Raw genomic sequence first — 24376 nt, 5'->3', positions numbered from 1 at the left:
ACAACATTGCTTGAGACCACGCTACATTGAGGACGTACATACATGATGTCCCTCGAGGAAGTGTCATTTAATTCCTAAAGGTGGGCAGCCGATGATGACATAAAAGTTCGCAACCTCCTGGGTTACAGTTGGATGTGTGTCAGTGTTGTACCCGTTACCGCGCTACCGATACCGGGAAAGAAAACGCTCAACCTGCTACGCAGAATCAGCGGTAAATCATGGGGCTGCAATGCGCGGTCATTGCTCACCCTTCACAAAGCCCTGATCTTGTCACGCATTCTCTACGTGGCGCCATACGTAGACCTCGCGCCTACACAATGGCAGGCCCTCGAGCGCCTTCATCGCGCCGGAATAAGAACTGCGCTTGGTCTCCCAACCTTCTCTAGCATCACCCAAACGTACCTGGAAGCTAAGGAAAAGCCTGTTAGTGTCCACTCTGAGCTCAAAGGACTCCAGTTTTTGGATGATGCATCAACATATATCAACAAGCATTCCCTCTTCACCGACCTCGAACAAAGGACACACACATCCCTAGGACGCCTGGCTAGTGCCACCAGCTCTCCAGCCAACAGGGGGGCTCTTCCTCGGCTCCCAGCTAGTCCACCTACGCCGCCGTGGCGGGAGTTCGTGCCCGCAACAACGCTTCACATCCCGGGTCTACGGAAGAAGAGCGAGTCCAGCCCCCTGGTGGCCAGGATGGCGGCTGAGAACCTGATAAGCGACGTTTATCACACACATACTCTGGTGTTCACGGATGGCTCCATTGACCACCGTTCCAAAAGCGCTACCAGCGCGTACTACATCCCGTCAATAAACAAGGCCTGGCAAGGGAAATCAGTTCGTTACCCAATCTCATCTATACGACGGCCGAACTCCTGGCCTTGTTACACGCAGCTGCTGCGGTTCAAGTCACCGGAATAACTACGGCCGTTTTGCTTACGGACTCCAGAAGTGCCCTCAACAGCGTGATAAACCCCATGTGTGGTAGCATTCTAGCCCGATGTATAAGGAGATCGTGTGCCCAGCAGAGGCTAACCGGAGGTGAGCTTACGCTCCAATGGATCCCGTCTCATGACGGCATCAGAGGGACCAGCTAGCTCCCTCAGCACACAACAGCTGCAGCCCATCCTTAGCAGTCCCGGCCGACACTGACAAGCTCATGGTCGTCAAACAGCTAGTTGAGGTGCGTCATCATGCAGAATCACCGACCCTCTCTTCCCACGAAAGATCTTCCCCGTGGTATGCAGACAATGCTCCATCGATTACGCACAGGATCTGCGTTCACGAGCTCGCAACTGTTCAAGATCGGCTCCAAGGAGGACTCCAGTTGCGGACACTGTAATCATCCGTAAACAATTGCGCATATCCTGACAGAATGCCGAGCATACCATACTATGCGGGAAACCCATCTTCCCCACGCCAGGCCTGGCATACTGACGGACGTCCTCTTCCCCGAAGGTTCTTGTGCGGAACAACTTACAAAAACTCGCGGCCTCGTGCGCTTTCTTCAAGAAACGGGCCTAGCGGAGAGACCACTCTAGTGCACCTCTCACCTACAGTGTGCTTCCGTCCCATCAGTATCGGTCATCCTGCCTCTACATCACTTTGAAGTCCTCAACTCTCCTCTCCTACTTTCCTTTTTTTTGGCTATAGTCGTGACGATGCCCACTTGAGTGCGGCCAACAACGGCAAGCTACCTCGACCCCAACCCCTCACCCGCGATACCGATACCTGTTAATAGAGTAAAAAGTCGCACTACACTCAGGCGACTTTTTACCGAATGAGGAGGTCAGCATCGCCACTATGCGCAACATGTAAGACGCTCGAAGATACGCTCCACGTGACCATCCAATACCCCGCCTTCAAACAGCACCGAGAAAGGATGGACCCAAACGGAACAAAACTTCCCGTGGTGTTCCTGGGGATATCCTTTCCCGGAAATTCGGATCTCCCTGGGAGACAGACATTTTTCCGACAGATATATCACCCACATCTCCGAGTGGCCACGGTTTGGACTTCCCACAAACATCCGTCGTTTGTCTGCACAGGAAGTTACACGGAGATGCCGGGACGTTGCACGCGGGCACACTTGCGTACGTGCTCAGGGCCCTGTATTTTCTCATTATTATTGATACTATTTATTGAGCTGCTGCGTAAGTGGACAGATTCCTACTATACGTCTATAGGCGTTTTCTTCTGCCATTTTGTTTCAGCTTCGGCCACTGCATCTTTCTTTCTCAGTTGCTCCTCTTTGTTTCTTTCTGGTATTTCTGTTACGGACAATGGGCATGAATTTTTAAAAAGCAAAAAGCTCTTAGAACCACGAACTTAAAAAGGCAGTGGCATATACCTTTCCAGAGCGAAAACAGATACTATAGATTGCTTGTCTCGCGAGCTTCCACAAATTCGAGAGTCCTGTTTGCCTGCGGGTCAAACTAAAGGGTGAGGTGTTTAATTTCAGTGCGATTGCGTATACTGATAACACTGGACTCAAGAACTGCTTGGCGTATTAACACACTATAACGATAACGTCTGTGTTTCTTACTGCTTTTGGAGTTGGACGGACTAAAAATAATACGGAGAGGTTGAATTGCTATTGATTTGAGGCATTTAGCTGGTTCAGCGAAAGTCGAACTCACGACGCGACCACCTTGCCATGTTTCTCTCTCTCCTCTGATAATGCTCCCTGCAACATCCCATCAGGGACCCTATTCGGACAATTCTTCAAACGGCCGTTACGGTATATCCTGCGGATGTACAGTTACGGACGTCCATTCATGTAGCTCCCAGAGACGTTAATCTGATATCCATTTCAGGACATAGACGTTGGGATCTATTTCGAACGTCCACAGGAGATAGTGTTCTGTCTGGGGAAGCTGTCCTAGGCAAGCTCGACTCGCGCCCCTTCAGTTTCTGTAAGCTGCTAGGTAAATGGCTGTGCTCAAAATTGACAAAGAAAGCGGAGAAAGCCCTCTTCGTTTTTCTTAAAGGAAGCGGCATCGTAGACCGCTTCTAAACTAGTGTAGCTTCTAATGCTGCAGGCCTCGCCCAATCCAGACCAGCAACGATCTGAGCTCAAAGCTCTTTTGACATTTCTGGACACCATCGGACTTCGATCGTTATTGTGAAGGGGCTCGTTATTTTATTCCCCACATCCCCACCAGCAATGGGGTAGAGTATCGCCTCTGGCGATGAACCTCCCCACTCTTCCTCTCAAAATAAAGTTGTTGTTGTTGTTGAGACTCAAAACCAAAAGTGTCACGAGTCATTCACTCACGAGTGACACGTGCTAAAGACTTTTCTGTGGATAAGTATGACCACCTGTACCACCTATAAGAAATGGAGTTGCAGGCGACATATGAAGTCACCACATAGCTCACGAAGAAGTGAGTAAAAAGAATCGAAATACCGATATCGATACTCCTTTTTTAAAGTAACGGAGGTAACTTTGCCCGATGCATTTGTTGAAAATGCACCAGCCTCAGCACTCTTGACCAAATCATACTGTGTAATCACCCAGGGCAACAATGCCAGACGAGACCAGAGAACCACAAATCATGTCAGGTTTAACGACGCATAGCTGCTGCTTCTTAGAATAACTGGATGGTTTCTGGAGCTATCTCCCTGGTGGGCATCTGCTGCTCCATTTCTTTTGAGCCTCTGCGTAATAGACGACTTTACAAAGATGCGCACGCCACCAAGCTCGCGGCGCAAAGCAGCATGGGAACTTTGAGGGACACTGCTCTGTCGTCTGCTTCAGTTATGGTTTACCCCTGCTGACGCTGCTGCTGCGCAAACCGGGAATGTTGTTGTTGTTCTTCTTCTTCTACCTCCGTCTCTCGCCATCTCGTAATGCTCTATGGCCCTCGAAGTTCCCATGACTCCTTGCGTGGCACAGGTGGCGCTTGCTTTTGCAAGAAGCTCAACAATACAAGGTCTATTACGGATGTGCGGCATAAGTGGATGTGTGTGCCATCCTGTAGAGTACTGTCCGTGAATAAAGCTGACCTATAGGCGGATTCTGTGGGTGGCTGTTTGCGGCGGTCTCTCCAGGCTTCTTGGGACAATAGCTGTCAAATTGGGATGGATGAAAGAGAGATAATCAGTAGGTCGGTGGGGCGCCTTCCAGAGTTCTCTGGATTCTTGGGCTGTCGTCTTCCTCAGATAGACTTCGCAGTTGGCTTTCCAGAAAGGTATGGCGCTGAGCTTAGTCTTACTTAGAGCTTCCTTGGTTGTTTTGTCTGCTGCTTCATTCCTTGATGTACCACAGTGGGAGGGAATCCACTGCAGTGTTACACTGTGACCTGACTGTATGGCATCCCTTAGGGTGATAAGAATTTTGTACACCATTTAATTCGAATCACTTCTTTGGATGATGGCAACTAGGGAAGACTTCGAATCTGCGCAGATGAGCCAAGTTTTCGGGGCAGATTTTTTGATGTGACATAGTGCTTTATACCGGGTGTTTCTCGAAAATTTGAGAACGTGTCGTGTCGTCCCTCCTCTGTCCCTTTCTCGGGTTCCAAATTTTCACCATGTACCAGCTGGCCTGCACCATTGCCCTTTTGCCATCACGAAAATCCCCGGCCGGTTCGTGAACAGGTGGCGTCACCGAAGAAATGTCTTTTCGGTAAAGATCCTTGGTACATCGGCTACAAACTGAGTAGTGAGCGGTTCATTTGCATACACTCACTAATTAAATAAACGTCCTATTTTTTTAATTTTACTTCGCACCTTACGGAACCCCTGTTTTACGCATCGGGACCTTCAGGGGAAAATATTGCAAGAAAAAAAACGCATCGACCGAACAAAAAACACAAACACTTTTCATGTGAGACGCAACTTGAGTCCTTTACCCATGACATCCATGCTAACCGCGACATGCGTTTCCTTAACAGACGTAATATTTATCGACTTCTCTCGTTGGCTTTAAAATACGTTACTTGTGTGGAAGTGGTTTGTAGAAAGGGCATCTGCTCCGCAATACGAAACCCGTAAAATGAATGCGAGAGGGAAGCTCCTTGCACGTGGAACATTACGTGTGTATGCACAATGTGTGACAGAGTGTGTCGCGCAGACAAGCGTGAAACCGACACGAGTAAAAAGAAACAGACAATTGCTGTTCGACAAACGCGTGATTGCTTTTCTGTGTGTACGTTTGTGTGTGGACGAATAGGAAGGAGCAAAGAACCCTCTGACCATTGACCCTCTTCTATGGGCCATCGATACAGACGCGCATATTCACGGCATCCCGCTTCCAATCTCTGGAACGTGGAAGGTGGCTGCTTACGCAGATGATGTTACGGTCCTACTGCGTGACGCTGGTTCGGTTGATGAGGTCCTACGCGTCTATGATGCATATGCAGTCATCTCGGGGAGGGTTACTCAACTATCGGAAGACCAAGCTAATGCGTCTCAGAGATTGGGCTTCCTATTCATTTCTGCCCTTCTCATGCGCTACATCCCTTAAAATATTAGGTGTTGTGTTCGATCGTTACTGTCCTACGGCCTCAAACTGGACGACTGCACTGCAAGATCTCTGCTCCAGGTGTAAAGCTTCTAATGCATACGCGCTGTTCTACCTAGAGCGTGCATATCTGGCTCGGAGTGTCTTCTGTGGCCGGTTGTGGCATCTGAGCCACGTTACAGTTGCTCCTCGTTCCGTACTTATACCTGCCCATACTGCCCTTCTGTCCTTCTTTTGGAGGAAGCGGCGCGGTAGGCCACTAGCTTGTACTCTGCTATGTTTTCCTCTGTCTCAGGGTGGACTGGCCCTACCTGACATAAGCCTGATGAGCAAAGGAATTGCCCTGAACACCGTCCTACGGATACTTCGTGGTGAGCCAACGCCAACGCAAGTGCTCCTAAAGTACTGGATGGGTCCATTAGCGCGATACCTTTTGCCAGAGGCATATGATCCATCATTCCCAGCGGCGCGATCTCCGCAGCGTTTCCATGCTACTGTTCATGCTTATCATCACAAACTGGAGTCTCTCTCTGTGTCTGTGAGTGCCCCATCACGAATGTCCCAAGCAGTTTTATGGAGCGAAGTGCAAGTCAGCGCAAACTGGATTGGACGCCTTCAGCAGGTTACAACAGTTCCATGGGCGTCAGCCATAGGCTCGTGGCTCCCTGCTCTCTTGCGTGACGTGGTGTGGAACTTTGCATGGGGCATCCAACCCACGCGGGACCGCCTTCAGACATGGAACTTGACCCCGACGGACAATTGCCCCTACTGTAACTGTGTCGAGACGAACCACCACGTGCTTTTTGACTGTCGGATTGCAAGAATTTTTTGGCAATTGGCTCGGCGGCATACGAACATCATATGCCCAGTGCCCTTACATCGTCGACAGTCCTGCCACCAGAGTAGCGCACTTTTAACGGCTTGCGGGGCACAGGTTCTGTGGGCAGCGCGCTGCAAAGCTGTGGCACTGCGTCTGCGCAACATCCCTGTTTTCCTATTGGTGCGGAAATTGAGAGTTAGCGTAATCGCCATCCTGCAGCAGGACCTCTTCGCGCTGGGAGGGGAAGGCTTCCGGCGTCGATGCCGTGATCACCCTTCCATTGTCATTCAGGATGCGTATGTTAGCATCGTTGGTGCACCTCCATAAATGTATAAAGGCCATCTCATATGTACATAGCCACAGTGGCGAATATGGTCGTCATATGTATATATAGTCACAGTTGTGTAGTCATATGTACCATATGTCATATGTCCCATAGTCATGCAACCATATATACATTGTATCTTGTGCATTATAACTAATTCCAACTAGTGTATTGGTGTGTATTAGTATTAGTATATACTCGTATGTTCTATAGTATGAGTCGTCTAATAAATTTTCTCAAACAACAAGAACCTTGTAACCGAGATCGCAAGATTTCATGGCAACGATAATAATATCATAGGGACAGAATGCACATACATAAAATGATGACGGGTTGCGAAACGTAGCTCGGGGAGAACAAATAAGTCCCATATTCCCCTCTGTTCGCTTGCAAGGTGTATATTGAAGGAAGACCAGGCCCAAAAGCCAGTCTTCGCGGACACGCCGCCAAATTAGGGTCCGAGTAAAAGAGATAAACACTGTACGACATATAGCGGACATTAAATTTTAGCCAAGCTCCACTATGTTCACTGGCCATTCATTGGTGTATTTCGCAACTTTTTAACGCCAGCTACTGTGCTATAGGTCCACATCGTGGTGTTCAACTGGTCACCGACAAATATACTAAATGCAAGGAATGAGATCTAAGTTAGAAGCAACAGATTGAGCACGAAGTTGGATGGATTGCGGTGAAAGAGCTCTCTCAAATATGTGACCGGCGGGACGATACAGCGAGAAGTAAGAAACCTTTACGGCAAGTTGCCTCTCTTTCACACTAACTTGGTTGTCGTGGCAGATTACCACATATAATGGGTTTCCATTTTATCTTCTCCTTTGACTTTCTATGCAGGCAGCTTCAAATTAATCGCTCTTTTCGAACGGCGAAACTCGCACAGCACTGCTAGGCGCTGCTGCCTGGTACCAGGGCATTACGCCGCGTTTCCCTTCGAGGAGCCGCTGTCGACAGAAAACTCTAGCGCACGGTGCCCATATGACGTGCGACCATAGACAAGATGGCAGTTTTGACAAAAGCACCCGCTTGAGGGTAGTTCCAACAATGGCTAATTTGTGTTACCCCTGTGATTTTAACGCAATTTGTCTAAGGCAAACTTCGGTCAAATGAAAAGCCGCAAAATACCCTCACATAACGTTGCACGAAGTTGGCATGTACATCTGCCGCGCACACCTATCGTCATCGCGTCGTGTTTTAATTTGTCGTCCGTAAAAATGTCGTCTGCGATTTGAGCGGCCGATCTGTCTGGCTGACCTTTCCTTTCTGCTTGCCTTTTTTTTTTTTTTTTTTGTAATAAACATACCCCCCCCCCCCCATTATGCGAAACACGCGTACACGTGGATCACGTGGTTGGTGCATGTTGCATTTATATTATATGATGCGCTGATTCGCATTGTTGCTCTGTCGGTCATGGTCGTGTGACTCCCTATCCCCCCCCCCCCTGTCTCTCTCCTTTTGACCTGAAGAAACATAACACACCTAGTTTGTACGAAGTATATACGTTTTGTGTGCAGGATGAATGTAGCGTAACAACACGTATTGACGATTTATTACGAGCCTTTTATTTGTACACCACTCGATAAATATTACATTATATGAATGCAGCGAAAGAAGACCGATATATAGATGTGTCCACGCACAGAAGTATATGCTAATAAGTACATGAATAAGTATAAAGAAGTATATGTATAAGTAACGAATCACCGTCCGTATAGGGCCGGTCACAAAAAGGACGCACTGAGGAGAAATTTCTTTAATCAAGTATCAAGTATCAAACGTCTCGACTATGTTGTTGGAACGTTGACTATACCCTATCCAGCCGACTACCACGTGACTGGCCCTTTTTTCTTTTTTCTTTCAGTAAACACATCACCCCCCCTCCCCCTCTGGTGCATCCTTCCTTAGCCAGCTGTTGGGCGTTTCTTCATTGCTTAGCATATCATATAGTACATTTGCATATATTAATGAAGCTCCACAACCGTAGTGTAGCATCCCAGCTCTCGGTCATCGCCTCTTATTCTGTAGGTGAGTCTCGTCACTAACTAGAAAAAGAAGAAGACGAAGAAAATGAAGAGAACACAAACATGATACGATAATGTAACTTCGATGTAACTCTAATTGTATTGGGTTGTTTGGGGGAAAAAACGCGCCATTCGGAGTTTTTCTTTGGCGCCAAGGGACCCTGCCGTTAGTGTAACCGTGAAATGCCTAAGTGTTTCCCGCACTCCGCCGCCCAGCGGCCCATAAAAGTATAGTCGACCCTGTCGCATCTCGTGGAGGTAAATGAGACCCCCGATGTAGACGACTTCAGAAAATCCCAGTGCTCTTCGCGAGCGCATTGCATCCTGGGCGCTTGCTGAGCGGGGAGAAATCGGAACAGTTTGGAGGCCACTCGTTTCTTATACGTGTTAGTAAACTCCCACAGTTCAGAGCTGCGCTAAGCACACTGGGATTTTCTGGACTCATCTATTTTGTGTCCGTTCGATGTTGCGTATTGCCCTAATACCCATTATGGACTTAAGTTTTCAACGATGATGATTTTAATGGGTTCGATAGTACCAGGGATGGGCAGTACTTAAATACATTGTAATTTAAAACATAAATACCTGTATTTATGTTTTGTATTTAGATACAGATTAGAGAAATGTATTTATAATTATATTTAAATATACCAATTATCGGGTATTTAATCTCATAAATACTTTATAAATACTCCTAAATACATAATATGCTGACGCATATCTAGGGTTCTCCGTTTTCGGTTTTTATTTTTGGGCGTATGTTTTTCGGTGTTTATTGATTGTCACAAAATCGGCGTTTTTCGATGGTTTACCCTGCAGTTATCGGCGAATAGAAATCCTAGCGCGCGACCGCGCGACGCTCATTAAACATGACGTTGTTCCCTGCGGTGGCGTTTTACGGCTAAGGAGAAAGTAAACGGACATTTTTCACAACCATCGTATTCCTGTATGGTTTTCTGATCTGCATCAATAACTTGCTGGGCATGTGCAGCAATTTATCTCTGTAATGTCCTGGAATGTCCCTCCGTATTCGGTGCTTTTCGATTAAAACAGAATGAGGTTAAATTTACCCGGCGTATGTTTTTCGGCGTTTTTCGGTTAAAACCGAAAACGCGGAACTCTAGTCATATCCTAAAATTTCCCTGCATTTGACCCTTCTGTAGCGAATCTGATTGTGCGGCCGAACAGAAGATGCCTAAACGATGCAGGATCTTCCATCAGGTTCTTCCAGGAACTTCTCAATATTAAAATCATCATAGTAATCTAACAAATAAATGTTAAGTTGCTGCTTGCTGATTTGTTGTTATAATCATCATAATTTCCGTGATTCCATACGCCACCTTGCTCAATTTATGATGGTAGTTATACAGACTTAAATACTGTATTTATATTTTGTATTTATAGACACTGATATTGAAAAGAGTACTTAAATACCCCCTTTTCAACAAATTATTTTGTACTTATATTTAAATACTCAAAAATGTATTTATGCCCCTCTCTGAACGCCTATACTAACGTCGGTGCTGATCACGATAACCAGTACTTAGCCGAGATATCGCTGCTAATCGAACTTTGCCGCCTTCCTGCCGGCGTATGGGTGCACGCTATGCCAGGGAAGCTGCACGCGTCAACACGTGTCACCGGTCTCTGTCTTCACATGTGAACATCGTGAGAACTGTTGAACATCTGAAAGTGAACTGTTGGGACTTACGGGAGGGGACCACATGCTTATGTAGAATGTCAGAGCGATACGGTAAGTTCTTTCAGCCACGATGGGACACGACACAAATTTGCAGAGGTTTGACACCACTCCTGGGATCGGGAAGTTGATGCCAAAAAGTGAGAATCTGGCGTCCAAAGTCAGTGTCCTGCTGTTGACGTCTGAAAGAGAGACAAACGCGATATACCCTCTCTGACTGTTCGCTCTATTCATCCGCACTATACCACAGAGGCGCAGAGATACGCATATTCCGTGTTGGCAAGCACACCTATTGTTAACGACGGTGGTGATGAGAGAAAAAAGCAAAAAAAGAGAGAAAAAAAAAGCGGGGACATCTTTAAAGTAGAACCGTCAACCACGTACCGCTTTCTTCTGCTCTCGAAGAAGCGGACAAGTCGCATACAGGGTGTCTCAGCTAAATGCCAACATCTTTTTGAAATATATATATATATATATATATATAATGCAGGAAAAAAAGCCATTAAAGAAACAAATAAATGATACTAGACGTGTTTGAAATTCAAACTTACAGATTAATATGGCTTCTATGGCTGCACGCAGAGAAACAGATACTCATAGAACGATGCGGCAGCACCAGAGGACACGTGTTTCGCCGTGTTTGCGGCTCGTCGGCTCTGGGTAGCTGCGCATCGTTCCGAATTGGCAAACCAGGGGTCACTCAGCGAGCGATATACACCTGGGAGGGTGACTGAGCACTCCTCAATGCCACAGTGCAAGCCAGTGAATTGTAATGCAGGAAAAAAAGCCATTAAAGAAACAAATAAATGATACTAGACGTGTTTGAAATTCAAACTTACAGATTAATATGGCTTCTATGGCTGCACGCAGAGAAACAGATACTCATAGAACGATGCGGCAGCACCAGAGGACACGTGTTTCGCCGTGTTTGCGGCTCGTCGGCTCTGGGTAGCTGCGCATCGTTCCGAATTGGCAAACCAGGGGTCACTCAGCGAGCGATATACACCTGGGAGGGTGACTGAGCACTCCTCAATGCCACAGTGCAAGCCAGTGAATTGTAATGCAGGAAAAAAAGCCATTAAAGAAACAAATAAATGATACTAGACGTGTTTGAAATTCAAACTTACAGATTAATATGGCTTCTATGGCTGCACGCAGAGAAACAGATACTCATAGAACGATGCGGCAGCACCAGAGGACACGTGTTTCGCCGTGTTTGCGGCTCGTCGGCTCTGGGTAGCTGCGCATCGTTCCGAATTGGCAAACCAGGGGTCACTCAGCGAGCGATATACACCTGGGAGGGTGACTGAGCACTCCTCAATGCCACAGTGCAAGCCAGTGAATTGTAATGCAGGAAAAAAAGCCATTAAAGAAACAAATAAATGATACTAGACGTGTTTGAAATTCAAACTTACAGATTAATATGGCTGCATGGCGCATCGTTCCGAATATTCGGAACGATGCGCAGCTACCCAGAGCCGACGAGCCGCAAACACGGCGAAACACGTGTCCTCTGGTGCTGCCGCATCGTTCTATGAGTATCTGTTTCTCTGCGTGCAGCCATAGAAGCCATATTAATCTGTAAGTTTGAATTTCAAACACGTCTAGTATCATTTATTTGTTTCTTTAATGGCTTTTTTTCCTGCATTACAATTCACTGGCTTGCACTGTGGCATTGAGGAGTGCTCAGTCACCCTCCCAGGTGTATATCGCTCGCTGAGTGACCCCTGGTTTGCCAATTCGGAACGATGCGCAGCTACCCAGAGCCGACGAGCCGCAAACACGGCGAAACACGTGTCCTCTGGTGCTGCCGCATCGTTCTATGAGTATCTGTTTCTCTGCGTGCAGCCATAGAAGCCATATTAATCTGTAAGTTTGAATTTCAAACACGTCTAGTATCATTTATTTGTTTCTTTAATGGCTTTTTTTCCTGCATTACAATTCACTGGCTTGCACTGTGGCATTGAGGAGTGCTCAGTCACCCTCCCAGGTGTATATCGCTCGCTGAGTGACCCCTGGTTTGCCAATTCGGAACGATGCGCAGCTACCCAGAGCCGACGAGCCGCAAACACGGCGAAACACGTGTCCTCTGGTGCTGCCGCATCGTTCTATGAGTATCTATATATATATATATATATATATAGGTCGAGCGAAGTACAAAAAATCAAACGGCCACGAAGTATCACACTTGTGGAAGGAAAAAGACGCTGGCAATTTAGGGAAGTTGGGAACACTAGTTCATTTAATGGTACGTTAAAAGTTAAATGTAAAAAAAAGAGTCGACGCTTCGACACGTTGTCGAAACCTTGACCCTTTCTTTCATTTAACTAGTGGATCAAGAGCAGAGTTGTACACGTTACTCGAAAAAGGTAATTGATTACAGTTACTGTTACTGCTGCACGAAAAGTAATTCTTTACCGTTACAAATTACTTCATCAAAAATGTAATACGTTACCGATTAAAAATGTAACGCGTTACTTTTCCCGTTACTTTTAAATTGCGGGCCATAGCAAAGCCAACAAAACTGCAGTGAATGCAACCATGCAGCTCTTGTTGCAAATTCTAATATGAGACACCAACATACATGATAAGTGAAATTCACAAATACACATGAAAGCAACATATAAAACACATACACGCGTTTAAAACAACATCGAAACTTCGGCTTCGTTTTGTTACTGTTGTTATGTTCAGCCCCCACAATTTATCAATACAGTCACCTATTTTACTGTTGCTCTAATAGGTCGCGGTTGTAATATTATCATATCATCATATTATCGCGGTTACTATCATATTACTGTGGTAATAACGCGTGTGTATAACACGTGTGGACTAGAGACGGCCGTCACAGTGACCTCTGCGTCATTGCTTCAGTCGAACTGGTGGTGGAACAGAAGAACAGATTGGCTTGCTGAAAAGGGTTGCCATTGTTGACAGAAGGTTAAAGAAGTAATCAATTACTCAGTAATTGATTACCGCAAATTGTAATCAGATTACTTGGAACATTACTTGCTCACAAAATCAATTGATTACGTTAAAAACTTACTGAAAAAGTAACTGATTACTAGTAATGCAATTACTAGTAACGCGTTACGTACAACTCTGATCAAGAGTAATGCGACAACGCCTATATACAGGGGGGTTTGCTCGTTGACTATCGAGGTAGATTGACTCGTCAAGGAAAGTACACGAAACGCGCTTACTGGACAGCAGGGAGTATACGGTGCACCCCGCAGATCAATCCGGTACCCATGCACATACCCAGGAGCGCGACCTACTAGATTTTAACGCCCATGTCATAATAAGTAATCCCTATGAGGAGCCCGTCCGCACGTTCCGCTAGGGGCCCTACTCATCGGCACGCGAGATCTGCACCACGATTGGACGATGGAAATTTGAATTCTGAACGCGCAGAAGCGTATATGTGCGACTACCGTAACAGACGACAGCAATAGCTCCCATGAAAACGCGTAGAATGATGATGATAACCAGCCTCAGAATGGAACATCTGTGGAATATCCACCAATTGTACAGAAATACTAAGTTAAGTTGAAGTACACAGTATTGTAGAAGTTGAGTAAGCAATAGCTGGGACGATGAGGAGCGCCACCGCTACCTTCCAAAAATGCGGCGCTGGGAAGCGGTGCCTACGACATGGTCGTTATAATCTAGTATGTCGTGCCCGGGAGACCCCCTGGAGGGACATGGGAGGTACCGGGTTCGAATCCTGGTCTCAGCTGTGCTATGTTCTTTTTTTTCTTCTTCTTTGTTTCTGTGTTTCCTGAGTCACTTTCAGATACATGTCGGCAAAGGTTCCTGAGAAGTCTGCCCAGGACGCACAATTCCCCATGGCGTCAGTCGCGACGTTGCCCACCTCTGTGAGGCCGACAACGGCGAGACCCTCCACTAGCACCACCACCACCACACCAACACCACCAATAAGCCTTTCTCGACGTGTGAAGTCATCTCGGCAATTAGCGAGCACAGCCCTCTAGCATGAGAGTAACCGTGTACAGTGCCGTGTATGCCAAAGGGAGTCTGGCCATTAATGGGACCTGCCTATACCCGAGGCTCCACCCACTTTTTGAGGTATCTAGCTAATCACAGGTCGAAATACAGTTGTCTCTTATGACATCCATCCAGTACTTATACCTCACCCATATTTAGTGGGTGCCACCATTTTGGAGAAAATTGATGGATTTGGATTGAAACGGGTACCACTGGTGACAGACCAAAACGACGGATTTTGCGCCCACTTTTATCAACGCCATCTGCACGGAGACAGGCATGTTGGGAAGGCTCAAAATTGCAGAAATGGTTGCTGGCAGAAGTCGGTACAACAGCTTCCTCGTAGCAGACGACTGCCGGTATAAAGTTTTGTAATGTAAGTAGATCGAATCAAAAATGAGCAAAGATGTATGCATAAATAAAATGCAATTATATAGTGCAAAATCCTACGTATAAGGGTCGTCCTTCTTGCTATTTTCTTTGTGTCACGGTCTTAAGTAGGCCTAACGTTAGCGGCGAAACACCCCATTTTCGCGTAAATAATGATGGCGGAGCGAAAGTTGAAGCTGATGTTGCAGGCGTACATGAGAATATATATACTTACAGTATGAAATTAAAGTAGACTGTGAAAATTTTTTGTCACGAAATCTCCGCTTCGTCGTTCCAAGAACCATCCTCCATCTTGGAGAAAATTTGGTGTCGTGGCAGCTCCCAAAACGGTAACCAATGGAGTACGCCTAAGTTTGATTGACAAGTCGAGACTCTTTTTTCGGCTCTTCCCAATGGCCAGACTCCCTTTGGCATACACGACACTGACTGTCTCTTCATACGAGCGACATTCGCCGTAGAAGCGGAAGATGCGAAAAACGTCATATAGCTTTCTGAGCGTGAGCGCTCAACGTCCAGTGTTCTGTAGCAGACGAGAGGAAAGACGCTGACGTTGTCGTCTGCTAACTGTCGTCTGCTAAGTGCGCAGCACGCCACTCCCGATATTCCGCACGGTGTGAATGCTCAATATATAACACGGGACGAAACTTCGTCTTGATGAGCAGTGTTTTTACTTTTTCTTCCACTAGAATCTTCCGTGAGGATGTCGCTCGTGTGAGAATACACAGTAAACTGAAACTCATCAATTCCGTAATCCCTTACGTGTCTCAATATCACTTACGTGGGATGAATTCGAATTCAAACCTCGTGTATATGCCCCGCTTGATAATACAAGGCACAGAATCGCAACGTTCGACATCGAGATGTACTAGTGTTGCCCTCGACGTGAATCCTGCAGAACAAAGCAGATTTTATCGCAGACAGAAAGTGAATTTATACCTGGGCTGCGTCAAACAAGCGACTACGTCCTGCTTACCACAGTTACTGACTGAGACATGTCCAGCATGAGCTAGTCCAACGAAGACCAGGAAGAAGACGAGGAGACGCATCTTGCAAAAGTGTCGAGCCGAGCTGAGGCCACGTCACGTTCACGGGCCTCGAATGGGTGGCCGGGTTTGTTTATAGAACTCTAACACCTGTCGGCAATTCGTCAAGGCTTGTCGTCTGCTTTTTTAATGTCCCGGTCCGGATGATGGTGTCACTGGTGCATTCACGCTGTCTGATTATGAGTCATCCACGACGCGGCACGAATTCATGGCACCGTCCAAGCTCTGGAATATCTGAAGTCTTGTCCACCCTATGAATGGTATCCTTTACCACGACTCAAGAGCCGAGCTACAGAACACTTCCGAACTTGAGGTACTATCTTCAAAATTACAGCTTCTTCAAACTGCTTCAAGAGTTCCCCACTGTTCCCTGCTGCTTGGGCATGATATGATTATCTCGCAATCAGTTCCTGATTACAGCAGTATCACAGGAAATGAGACAGCGGATGCTGCTGCTGTCACTGTCCACGGCGTCAATGTATGTGACCGTGTCCTGTTTGCTTATACTGATGCGAACTTGTTCCTGCGGCTGTTTCCTGTAGATAAATTGTATCAGTATGGTCAAGCTGTGGCAGCTGCAAATGACTAACTTAAATCCACAGAAGACGCTGCACAAAGAGGCGCCTTGAGGCAGACCCTTGGCCATCTCGACAGCAGAGACTTCAGTATAGAGAATGTCTTAGGCGTATGGGACGCTAAGCACAGGAACGCGGCCTTCAATGCTCTTGTCAATTTCATTGTGAAAGCTGGACTAGAAACCCTATACTAGACGGTGCGTGGACATTACTTGATCCTTGATGTGAACGGAGTCGCAGTCGTGACGCTCTCCCCGCTGAACCTTTGCGTTGCGCTCGCACCTTCTGTGGTGCGATCGTACCGTTTCTTCTTCTTTTTTTTTTGGGGGGGGGGGGAGCAGAATTCGCTTACGCGAATTCAATCTCCCCTTGTTACTTAACCAACCAACAACAACAAGACGCTGCAGATTTTTTTTTCTCTCTCTCTCTCTTTTTTTGTATATGGACGATAAACCTAACATACCTGATTAATTCTTATGGAGTGTACATTTTGTATGTTGGGTTAACGTGGTTGATTGATTGACAGTTTATTACATTCTTTTATTGGTACGTCACTTGACAATTATATTGGACGTGCAGTAAGAGACACATATAGATGTCCACGTTCGGAGCCCTAGCTTCTAGCCACTTCTAACCACTGTACCCCAGCTACGGGGTAGCGTTCCACTCCTAGGGTGGAAAGACCTCCCCACTTCATCGTCGGAATATAATTGTTGTGTTGTTCCACTACCATGTGGGAAAAAGGAACAAAGAGACCATGGTGACAAGCTGGGATGTGGAAGTAACTCGCCGAAAAGAACTCGCTACCACTTAAGGTACTGTGCAAAATATAACGAAGTTACGAACAAAGTCATGAGAATGGATTTTGGGTTTCCTGCGAAGCTACTTTGGAAAAGTAACTAGGCTACTTTCAACTTACTTGCTACATAATGTACACCTTTTAGTTTTTGACTTCTCCAGAATTCGTTCATTAAATAAATAATTAACTCCGTAATAATGATTCATTGAATAATTAACTCTGACATTGTTCTTACAATGGGCGCGGTGCAAGACTCTCTATAATAGTTTCGATGTACGAACACTATACTAATCTGTGATATGACGAAACAGGCCTATACCTTGATGCGTTTCTTTTGGAAGCGATTTGGTGATTCTTGAAGTTTAAGTTGCATGACATACATATACATAAACGCGCCAAGTTTTATTATTAGAGCACTAGAAGAACGAGGTTCTAGTTTTTCTTGGTTGGAAAGACTCGTTTCTCTGCTCTATTTAATCCTGCTACACCCAGTGTGTGGCCACCTTGGGGATACGTGGGTCCCTCTGTACTGTTGTCTTTGACATTCTTAAAGGTTATAACTAAGGAGGCGGCCGTTGCAGGGCACAATGTCGCATTTCAGTGTATCCTCGGATATGTCGGCATCAGCGACAATGAAGAAGCAGACATAGCCGCCTTGAACGCCCATCAGCCCGCGCAGCCTTTTCACCCGATAATGAGGTCCTGGAGCGACCGAAGACACCTGCTTTGGTCACTCACCGGCCCAAAGATGTTGGCTCAGTGTGGCAACAAGACATTGCTCACTCCCTTCTTTCGGATGTAGACCCCCGAAAAAAGTAGTCTAGTTACAATAACGACTTACCCCCCCCCCCCCCCCTCGTCAACACTGAACGAAAGTATTGCGAATTCACATTGTGTTTGCTCTTGCTGAATTTGAACACCACCCAAGTAAGCTATAGATGTCGTGCCCTACGCAGACAAAAGACGCGAATTAATCACGACCATTGATCATGTGAATCAATCAATCAATCAATCAGTTAATCATGTATTATATTTTTCGGGCAATATTTTCGCGCAACTTCAGCGACCGCGAGCAGTCAATGGACGATAAATGTAGAACAGAATGCATTATTTCCACGCGCTCTCATGCGGTTCAACGGTTTTCAATGACTATTGAACCAGTACAAACGAATTGTTTCTTCTTCTGTTTTCTTCAGACGCTGCCAGTCACATGTCAGCACAGTTCCCCTACTAGAAGTCGGTCCAGGACGCGCATTCTCCCGGAGCGTTAGGAACTTACCGGAAGCTAAGATGTGGAGATAGAAACGGGTCAAGACGGCACGTGGCCGTGAGGAGTCGAGGTAATGGTAATTTGAACGCTCGTGATGCGCACGGCTTGCACTGACTGAATTTTTCACTGAATTGCCATTCAGGCAACATAGGAGCGCGGTAAAACTAATATTCCAATGACGCGCAGTAGAGCTGACACAGTGCGGGTGGCGAAGCGATAGTCACTTTTCTATGATGCGTGCGGCATATAGGCAGAGAATCAGCTACGTCGGATGGAGCACACACTTATATAGCGAGTCGTAGAATGTGTATTAGCCCGGTTGTGCGTATAGAAGATATTCAACTGTCCAAGCAGCAAAATGTACTGAAAGTCGAGTGCAATAGGGGTGGTCGGTATGTGTCTTATCAAAGTACTTCAGTTTCACGAGTCTGTTCAAGGCCTTCTGCCTACCCGTCCACCCCTATTGCACTCGACTTTCAGTACATTGTGCTGCTTGGGTGCCCTCAACGCCTTGTCGGACGACTTCTTCTTTATTACTTAACATATCATGCTGTATGTGCATTTAGTATGCAATCTTCACATTCGTAGCGAAGCAACCCAGTTCTCCGTCGTCGCCGTTTATCCTGTAGGTCAGCATCGCCCGCGACTGAAAAAAGAAAGAAGAAAGTCCATTGTTACGGTGACAATGGCAGACTGGATCAGATTGGATAAGATAAAACCCCGAGGTGCGGAGATCTTGCACGGTTCTAAAGGGCTCGTTATTTAAACGTTAGCTAAATGCCCAATATTTAAAGGGGCTCTGAAATGTGACTATTTCTCCTGGCGCAGTGCAAGAACACCTTGACAACTACACAAAAGAAATGGGCTTCGTCCCTTGCGTCGTTCGTGACTTATGAGCGAAAGAAGACGCAATTCATAGATTTTACGATGAGGCAAATTGAACACTATTTACGATGCGAAAGCTCAGTCAAAACTGTAGAGAAAGGACACACGATTCGGCTGTTGTACGGACAAGCGGAATCTTGTCGATTTCGTCAATTCCTCACGGAAACCTTCAATTGGAGTATTTCCGGTCGAAAAGCGTTCTGTGGATGACGGGCCGTTGCGCAACAGGATCAAATACTACTGCACGATGTTGTATGGCCTGTCGCGCCAACTGGTGTTCCATATCGGATAAGGAAATTGGGTCCGAGTACATCATCTTTTATAGCTAGAGGCTAATACCCTAGTCAGACAGCATTTCAAATGTCAATTGCGAGAAATGGCCTTCGGCCTCTCAAATGACCTTTGTTCGGGGGCGCCTGCCAGACAGGCGGGAAAGGAGTGCTCCTCAACTGACTGCCCTCACCGGCTCCCTTTTTCGGTTTCGTTTTCCCTGTCTGCTGTGGAAATTTGAAGTTGGTCTGTGCACCACAAATCAAGATGCAGAGGTCATATGCACTTCTCTAAATAGGATCTAAATACGTTTACACAGTTTCACTCCATTATCCGCATTTTATAGGTTTTCCTACATTCAGCTGCGAAGGTAGCGAGGGTACAATGGCATAACTCTGTTGTCGAGATTAGCTCCTTTCTGCACCTCAAATGTCGTTGGGGGCCTCCTTTCGCGTTGATGGTCATTTCTTAGAAAGAAGGTGCTTTGAGCTGCCGTCTGACACGGCTCTGAGAGGTCATTTTTTGCAAATGAAAATTCCCCGAAGTCCTTCGAGCATGCCATCTGACTGGGGTATAAGTCTTTTCCAGTTTGTGGAACCTTTACCGTCGTGGTATACGTTATAACTTTGTAGGTCAAAGAGAGGAAATCAGACGGCTACGAAGTTGAATAAAACTAGAATAATAAGACGTGGATAACAGATTACGGGAAAGTTAACAAAAAGTAATTTATTTAATGGGTAATTTAACACACAGATTATAAAAGAGCGGTCGACGTTTCGACAGTGGCACTGTCTTCGTCAGGAACTTCGTCGTGCCGCTGTCGAAACGTCGACCGTTCTTTTATAATCTATGTGTTAAATTACCCATTAAATAAATTAGTTTTTGTTAACTTTCCTATAATCTGTCCTCCATGACTTATTATTTTACTTTTCTGACTTTGTATATAGACCATCTTCTAAATATCTGCATGGATGTAAACATCACATCTCATGGAGGTTAAAGGAGACCATGATGTGTTCAATTTATGTGCGTTCTATGTTCTATGTTGTGACATTTTGAATTTAAATGGAAAATGCCCGATTACTCTAATACAGTGAACTTTAATGGTGATAAAAATAATCGGGAAATTTTTAGAAGTAACATGAATCAGGGCCGAGTCAGGATCCAGTCGTTAAATGGTTCTAACGGTTGTGCTGATTATGATAATTAGCACGTAACCAAAATGTCAACTTTGCCCTAGAGCGCAGCGCATGGACGAATGCTGATTTGGATAGCCACACACATGAACATGAGTCAACATGTCGACATGTATCACCGTCTCAGCTCGTGCATGTGAACATCCCTCTCTGAAAGTGGCACTTACGCGGGGAACCCACGTGCCTATCATGATTTGCGCAGCGTCGTCGTAGGTTCTTCCTGCCAAGATGGGACACCTGATGTAACCGCAGAGGTTTGACGACCCCAGAGCCGTGACCGGGGAGCTCATGCCGACAAGCGTTAAGCTAGCGTCCAACGTCAGCGTCGTGCTGTTGACGTCTGAAAGAGAGACAACTTGATCGTCTTCCAGTCTCTGCCTGTTTACACTATTCATCTGTACAACACCCGTGACAACACTGGCTCATTTTGTGCTTGCTATATAAGGATAACTGCAGAACCTTATCCGTTCATTGGGTGCGGTAGATATACGGTGCTACGGAAGGTACTTTATCAACGGTCTACTAACAAGATAATAAGGAGTTTCAGTACACCATTGATAAAGTCACCGTGAAGTACACAACGAATCAATGGCGTGACTCAGAATGGTATCCTCTGATTGGGTGCGGTAGATAGGATACCTCGGAAAGCCACGTTATTAACAACAAGAGATTAGAGTTTCAGTAGACCGTTGATAACGTCACCGTGAAGCTATCGCACCTACCAGAACCAATGGCAGCGCGCACAGCTCAGATTCTTGTCCGTTGGCGACTGGGTGAGGCATTCTGGAAGTCTATCCTTGACTTTGCTGACCAAGAGTAAGCCAGTACATAAGCTATACAGAGTAAATTGAAACTTCTCAGTAATAATTGCTCTTATCACTTACATGGGTCGATTGCAAACATAAAACGCGTCCATCGGCCCCTCCTGATCACACAAGACTCAGAATCGCACTGTTCGATATCGACATGTTCTATTCTTGCTCTTGACATGGTTCCTGCAGAGAAAGGTGAATTCTATCGCATACTGAACGAGAAAGTACGCGGACGAGCAACTACATCCCGCTTACCACAGTAGCTGATTGGGACATGTCCACCGCAAGCTAGTCCAACAAAGACCAGGGCGAAGGCAAGTGAACGCATCTTGCAAAACCGTTGTGCTCCTGTGAGGCCACGTCACGTTCACAGGGCTTCAAAGGGCTAGCGGCGGGGGCTATTACTGTGGCTGCGTTCCAAAACAAACTACCGAGTCATAGCTGGTCACGTGAGAGTTGTACCACGTGACCTAGAGGGTACAGGCGATCCAATATAGAGTTGGTTGTGAAACGGGCGCGACTGTGATCTTCGCTATGGCGGCAGCAGACGACAGTGACGTTTGGTCCTCGGAACCTTCTGGCCGCTACTTCGCCTCTGCTGTGACGGTGTTCACTTCGGTATGGGATCATCTGCGTGACTTCATAAAACATTTATGCCATGAATTAGGGCTATTTACCGCGCATTCCGAGAAACGGTAGCGCTGTGCGCGTTCGCAATTAGCTTTAAAAACGCAAAGAAGAGTCTGCTTTCGACCTTTACATGCAACGAACTGACGTGTGTTGTGTATAATAATCATAATAATAATAACTTTATTTGGCCCAACATTGGACCCAGAGTACTGGGAAAAAAGCTACACTGGGTAGCTTGACGAGTCCCAGACACTGCATTCTCACACAGCGGAGCATACAAATACGTGTAGAAAGTACGTACAAATGGCATTCAAACGCGGAGAACAGAAACGGAAACAGCATATATTAATACATTTCGATATCACGCGTGAATAGTTAACACTGCAGGGGTATATTTACAACTATTAATTCGACAATGACAGTATTAACAAATATGACAAGAATGGAAATATGGAAATACAGTAATATGGGGTTAGTGGTTACGCACCAAGGAAAAGGAGATTGATATATGGTTTCGTGCATGCTACTCTGCATTTCCGAGCGCCCCTATGATCCAGCCGAGACGAGCAGCAGCAAAAGCACGCAATAGCTCTGACGTCACTACTCTTATAGCTACCCCCCATCTGATAGGGAGTAGCGCGAGTCGATCCGGAGTCGCTACCCTCGGGTACTCAACGGGGTAGATCCTGGAATGCAAAGGAACGCAAAGAGTAGAGAGAGAGAGAGAGAGAAATACATGATGACGATGATATGGGGATGACTTCCGCTCATTGAGCAGAATGCAAAGAGTAGCTATACACTCAACTCCCGGATTATGGTGTTACTGGTGCATTTATATGCTGTCCGATGTCATTCACGGTGGCAGACATTTATGGCATCGTCAAAGCTCTGGAATATGCAACCCATTAATGTGACTTTTTATCGGACTTAAAAGCCGAGCTACAAGGTACTTCTGTACTTAAGGTTCGATCGTAAAATTTTCGTTTATCTTCAAGCCGCTACAAGCGTTCACCACTGCTTGCTTCTGTTTGAGCATGGATTATCTTGCAGTCGGTTCCTGGTCACATCAGTATCACAGGAAATGAGGCAGCGGATGCTGCTGCTGTCACTTTCCTTGGAATTGATGGATGTGACCGTGTCCTGTTTTCTCTTACTGATCCGAACTTGTTGCTACTGCGGTTTCCTGTAGATAAATTGCATTTGTATAGTCGCTCTGTGGCAGCAAATGACTAACTATATAACTTAGATCCGCTGCTACAAAGTTTTTTATATCTCATGGTGTGAGCAGGCCACGAGCATCTCACGCATCGATCGCCACTCTGAGACATGCTATTTCGCAGGAGGGGCCCGGCACCAGCTGACAAGACTTACATCCAGCGCAGATATGGGCATAAATACAGTTTTTGAGTATTTAAATATAAATACAAAATACTTTGTTGAAAGGGGTATTTAAATACTCGTCATAATACACTTTTCAAAATGAGTATTTAAATACGAAATAAAAATACGGTGTTTAATTACTGTAACTACTGCCATAAATACTGTAAAGAAAATATCATCTGGAATTACATAAATAACGATGATCATAACAACAAATCAGCAACGAACGTTAGCATTGGTTTGTTAGATTATCATGGCGATTTTAATGTTAGAAGTTTCTCGAATACTGTATCTTTTAGGCATCTTCTGTTCGGCCATAGAATCAGATTCGCAAAGTAGAACGGCATCTCCACAGATGCCAATGAACAAACAAATGCTTGTATTCAACAACAACATATATATTGTGATGATGAAGTGGGGAGGTTTTCCACTCTAGGAGTGGAACGCTACCCCATAGCTAGGGATCTAATATGAGTGGTGGCAATGACCAGTGATGACGATGAGAGATGACGGGAATGATCGAAGTGGCGATGACGATGCTGGACGTGATCGTGGTGCTGGGAGTGTCCGAGGGCGCTGCTGGGGTCATAGTGAGTCCTTTAGGCCTGTCGCCTCAAAGAAGTCAACCACGTGACGTAAGGCCGCCCTGGAGTCGGCCGCGGTGTCCCAAGGGCCGAGGATGGTCGACAAGTTGAAGGGGCGGCAGCCAAGGGTGGCAAGCTGCGACTGCAGTGTACGCCTCTCGTTGACATAGGTCCGGCAGCGGAGGAGTAT

General features: G+C 46.1%; 2 protein-coding genes across 2 annotated transcripts; both read right to left on the bottom strand.

Annotated features, from left to right (window-relative positions):
• Positions 1-8163: 8163 nt before the first annotated feature.
• On the bottom strand, positions 8164-15975 carry LOC135397655 (mite group 2 allergen-like Ixo r 2). Its single transcript, XM_064629265.1, has 4 exons — positions 15716-15975; positions 15521-15631; positions 10357-10526; positions 8164-8666 (listed from the first exon to the last, which is right to left on the bottom strand). The coding sequence occupies exons 1-4, from the start codon at positions 15786-15788 to the stop codon at positions 8586-8588; spliced, it is 435 nt and encodes a 144-aa protein (XP_064485335.1). The 5' UTR covers positions 15789-15975; the 3' UTR covers positions 8164-8585.
• Positions 15976-18938: 2963 nt separating this feature from the next.
• On the bottom strand, positions 18939-22896 carry LOC135397653 (mite group 2 allergen-like Ixo r 2). Its single transcript, XM_064629264.1, has 5 exons — positions 22710-22896; positions 21848-22230; positions 21665-21775; positions 20948-21120; positions 18939-19075 (listed from the first exon to the last, which is right to left on the bottom strand). Exons 2-5 carry the CDS (start codon positions 21918-21920, stop codon positions 18992-18994), a joined length of 441 nt encoding a protein of 146 aa, XP_064485334.1. The 5' UTR covers positions 21921-22230; positions 22710-22896; the 3' UTR covers positions 18939-18991.
• Positions 22897-24376: the final 1480 nt, after the last annotated feature.

The sequence above is a fragment of the Ornithodoros turicata genome, chromosome 6 (assembly GCF_037126465.1).
Source record: "Ornithodoros turicata isolate Travis chromosome 6, ASM3712646v1, whole genome shotgun sequence".
Classification (NCBI taxonomy): domain Eukaryota; kingdom Metazoa; phylum Arthropoda; class Arachnida; order Ixodida; family Argasidae; genus Ornithodoros; species Ornithodoros turicata.
The sequence above is the reverse complement of the archived record's forward strand: the minus strand, read 5'-3'. Positions and strand labels throughout refer to the sequence as shown.

Excerpts from the sequence above, each read along its gene's own strand:
- LOC135397653 (XM_064629264.1), bottom strand. The coding sequence starts at position 21,920 with ATGCGTTCACTTGCCTTCGCCCTGGTCTTTGTTGGACTAGCTTGCGGT. Across the intron at positions 21,776-21,847 it reads TGTCCCAATCAGCTACTGTG|GAACCATGTCAAGAGCAAGA; the intron begins GTAAGCGGGATG and ends CTTTCTCTGCAG. Across the intron at positions 21,121-21,664 it reads TATGTTTGCAATCGACCCAT|ACGTCAACAGCACGACGCTG; the intron begins GTAAGTGATAAG and ends TCTCTCTTTCAG.
- LOC135397655 (XM_064629265.1), bottom strand. The coding sequence starts at position 15,788 with ATGCGTCTCCTCGTCTTCTTCCTGGTCTTCGTTGGACTAGCTCATGCT. Across the intron at positions 15,632-15,715 it reads TGTCTCAGTCAGTAACTGTG|GATTCACGTCGAGGGCAACA; the intron begins GTAAGCAGGACG and ends TTTGTTCTGCAG. Across the intron at positions 8,667-10,356 it reads TAAGCATGTGGTCCCCTCCC|TTAGTGACGAGACTCACCTA; the intron begins GTAAGTCCCAAC and ends TTCTTTTTCTAG.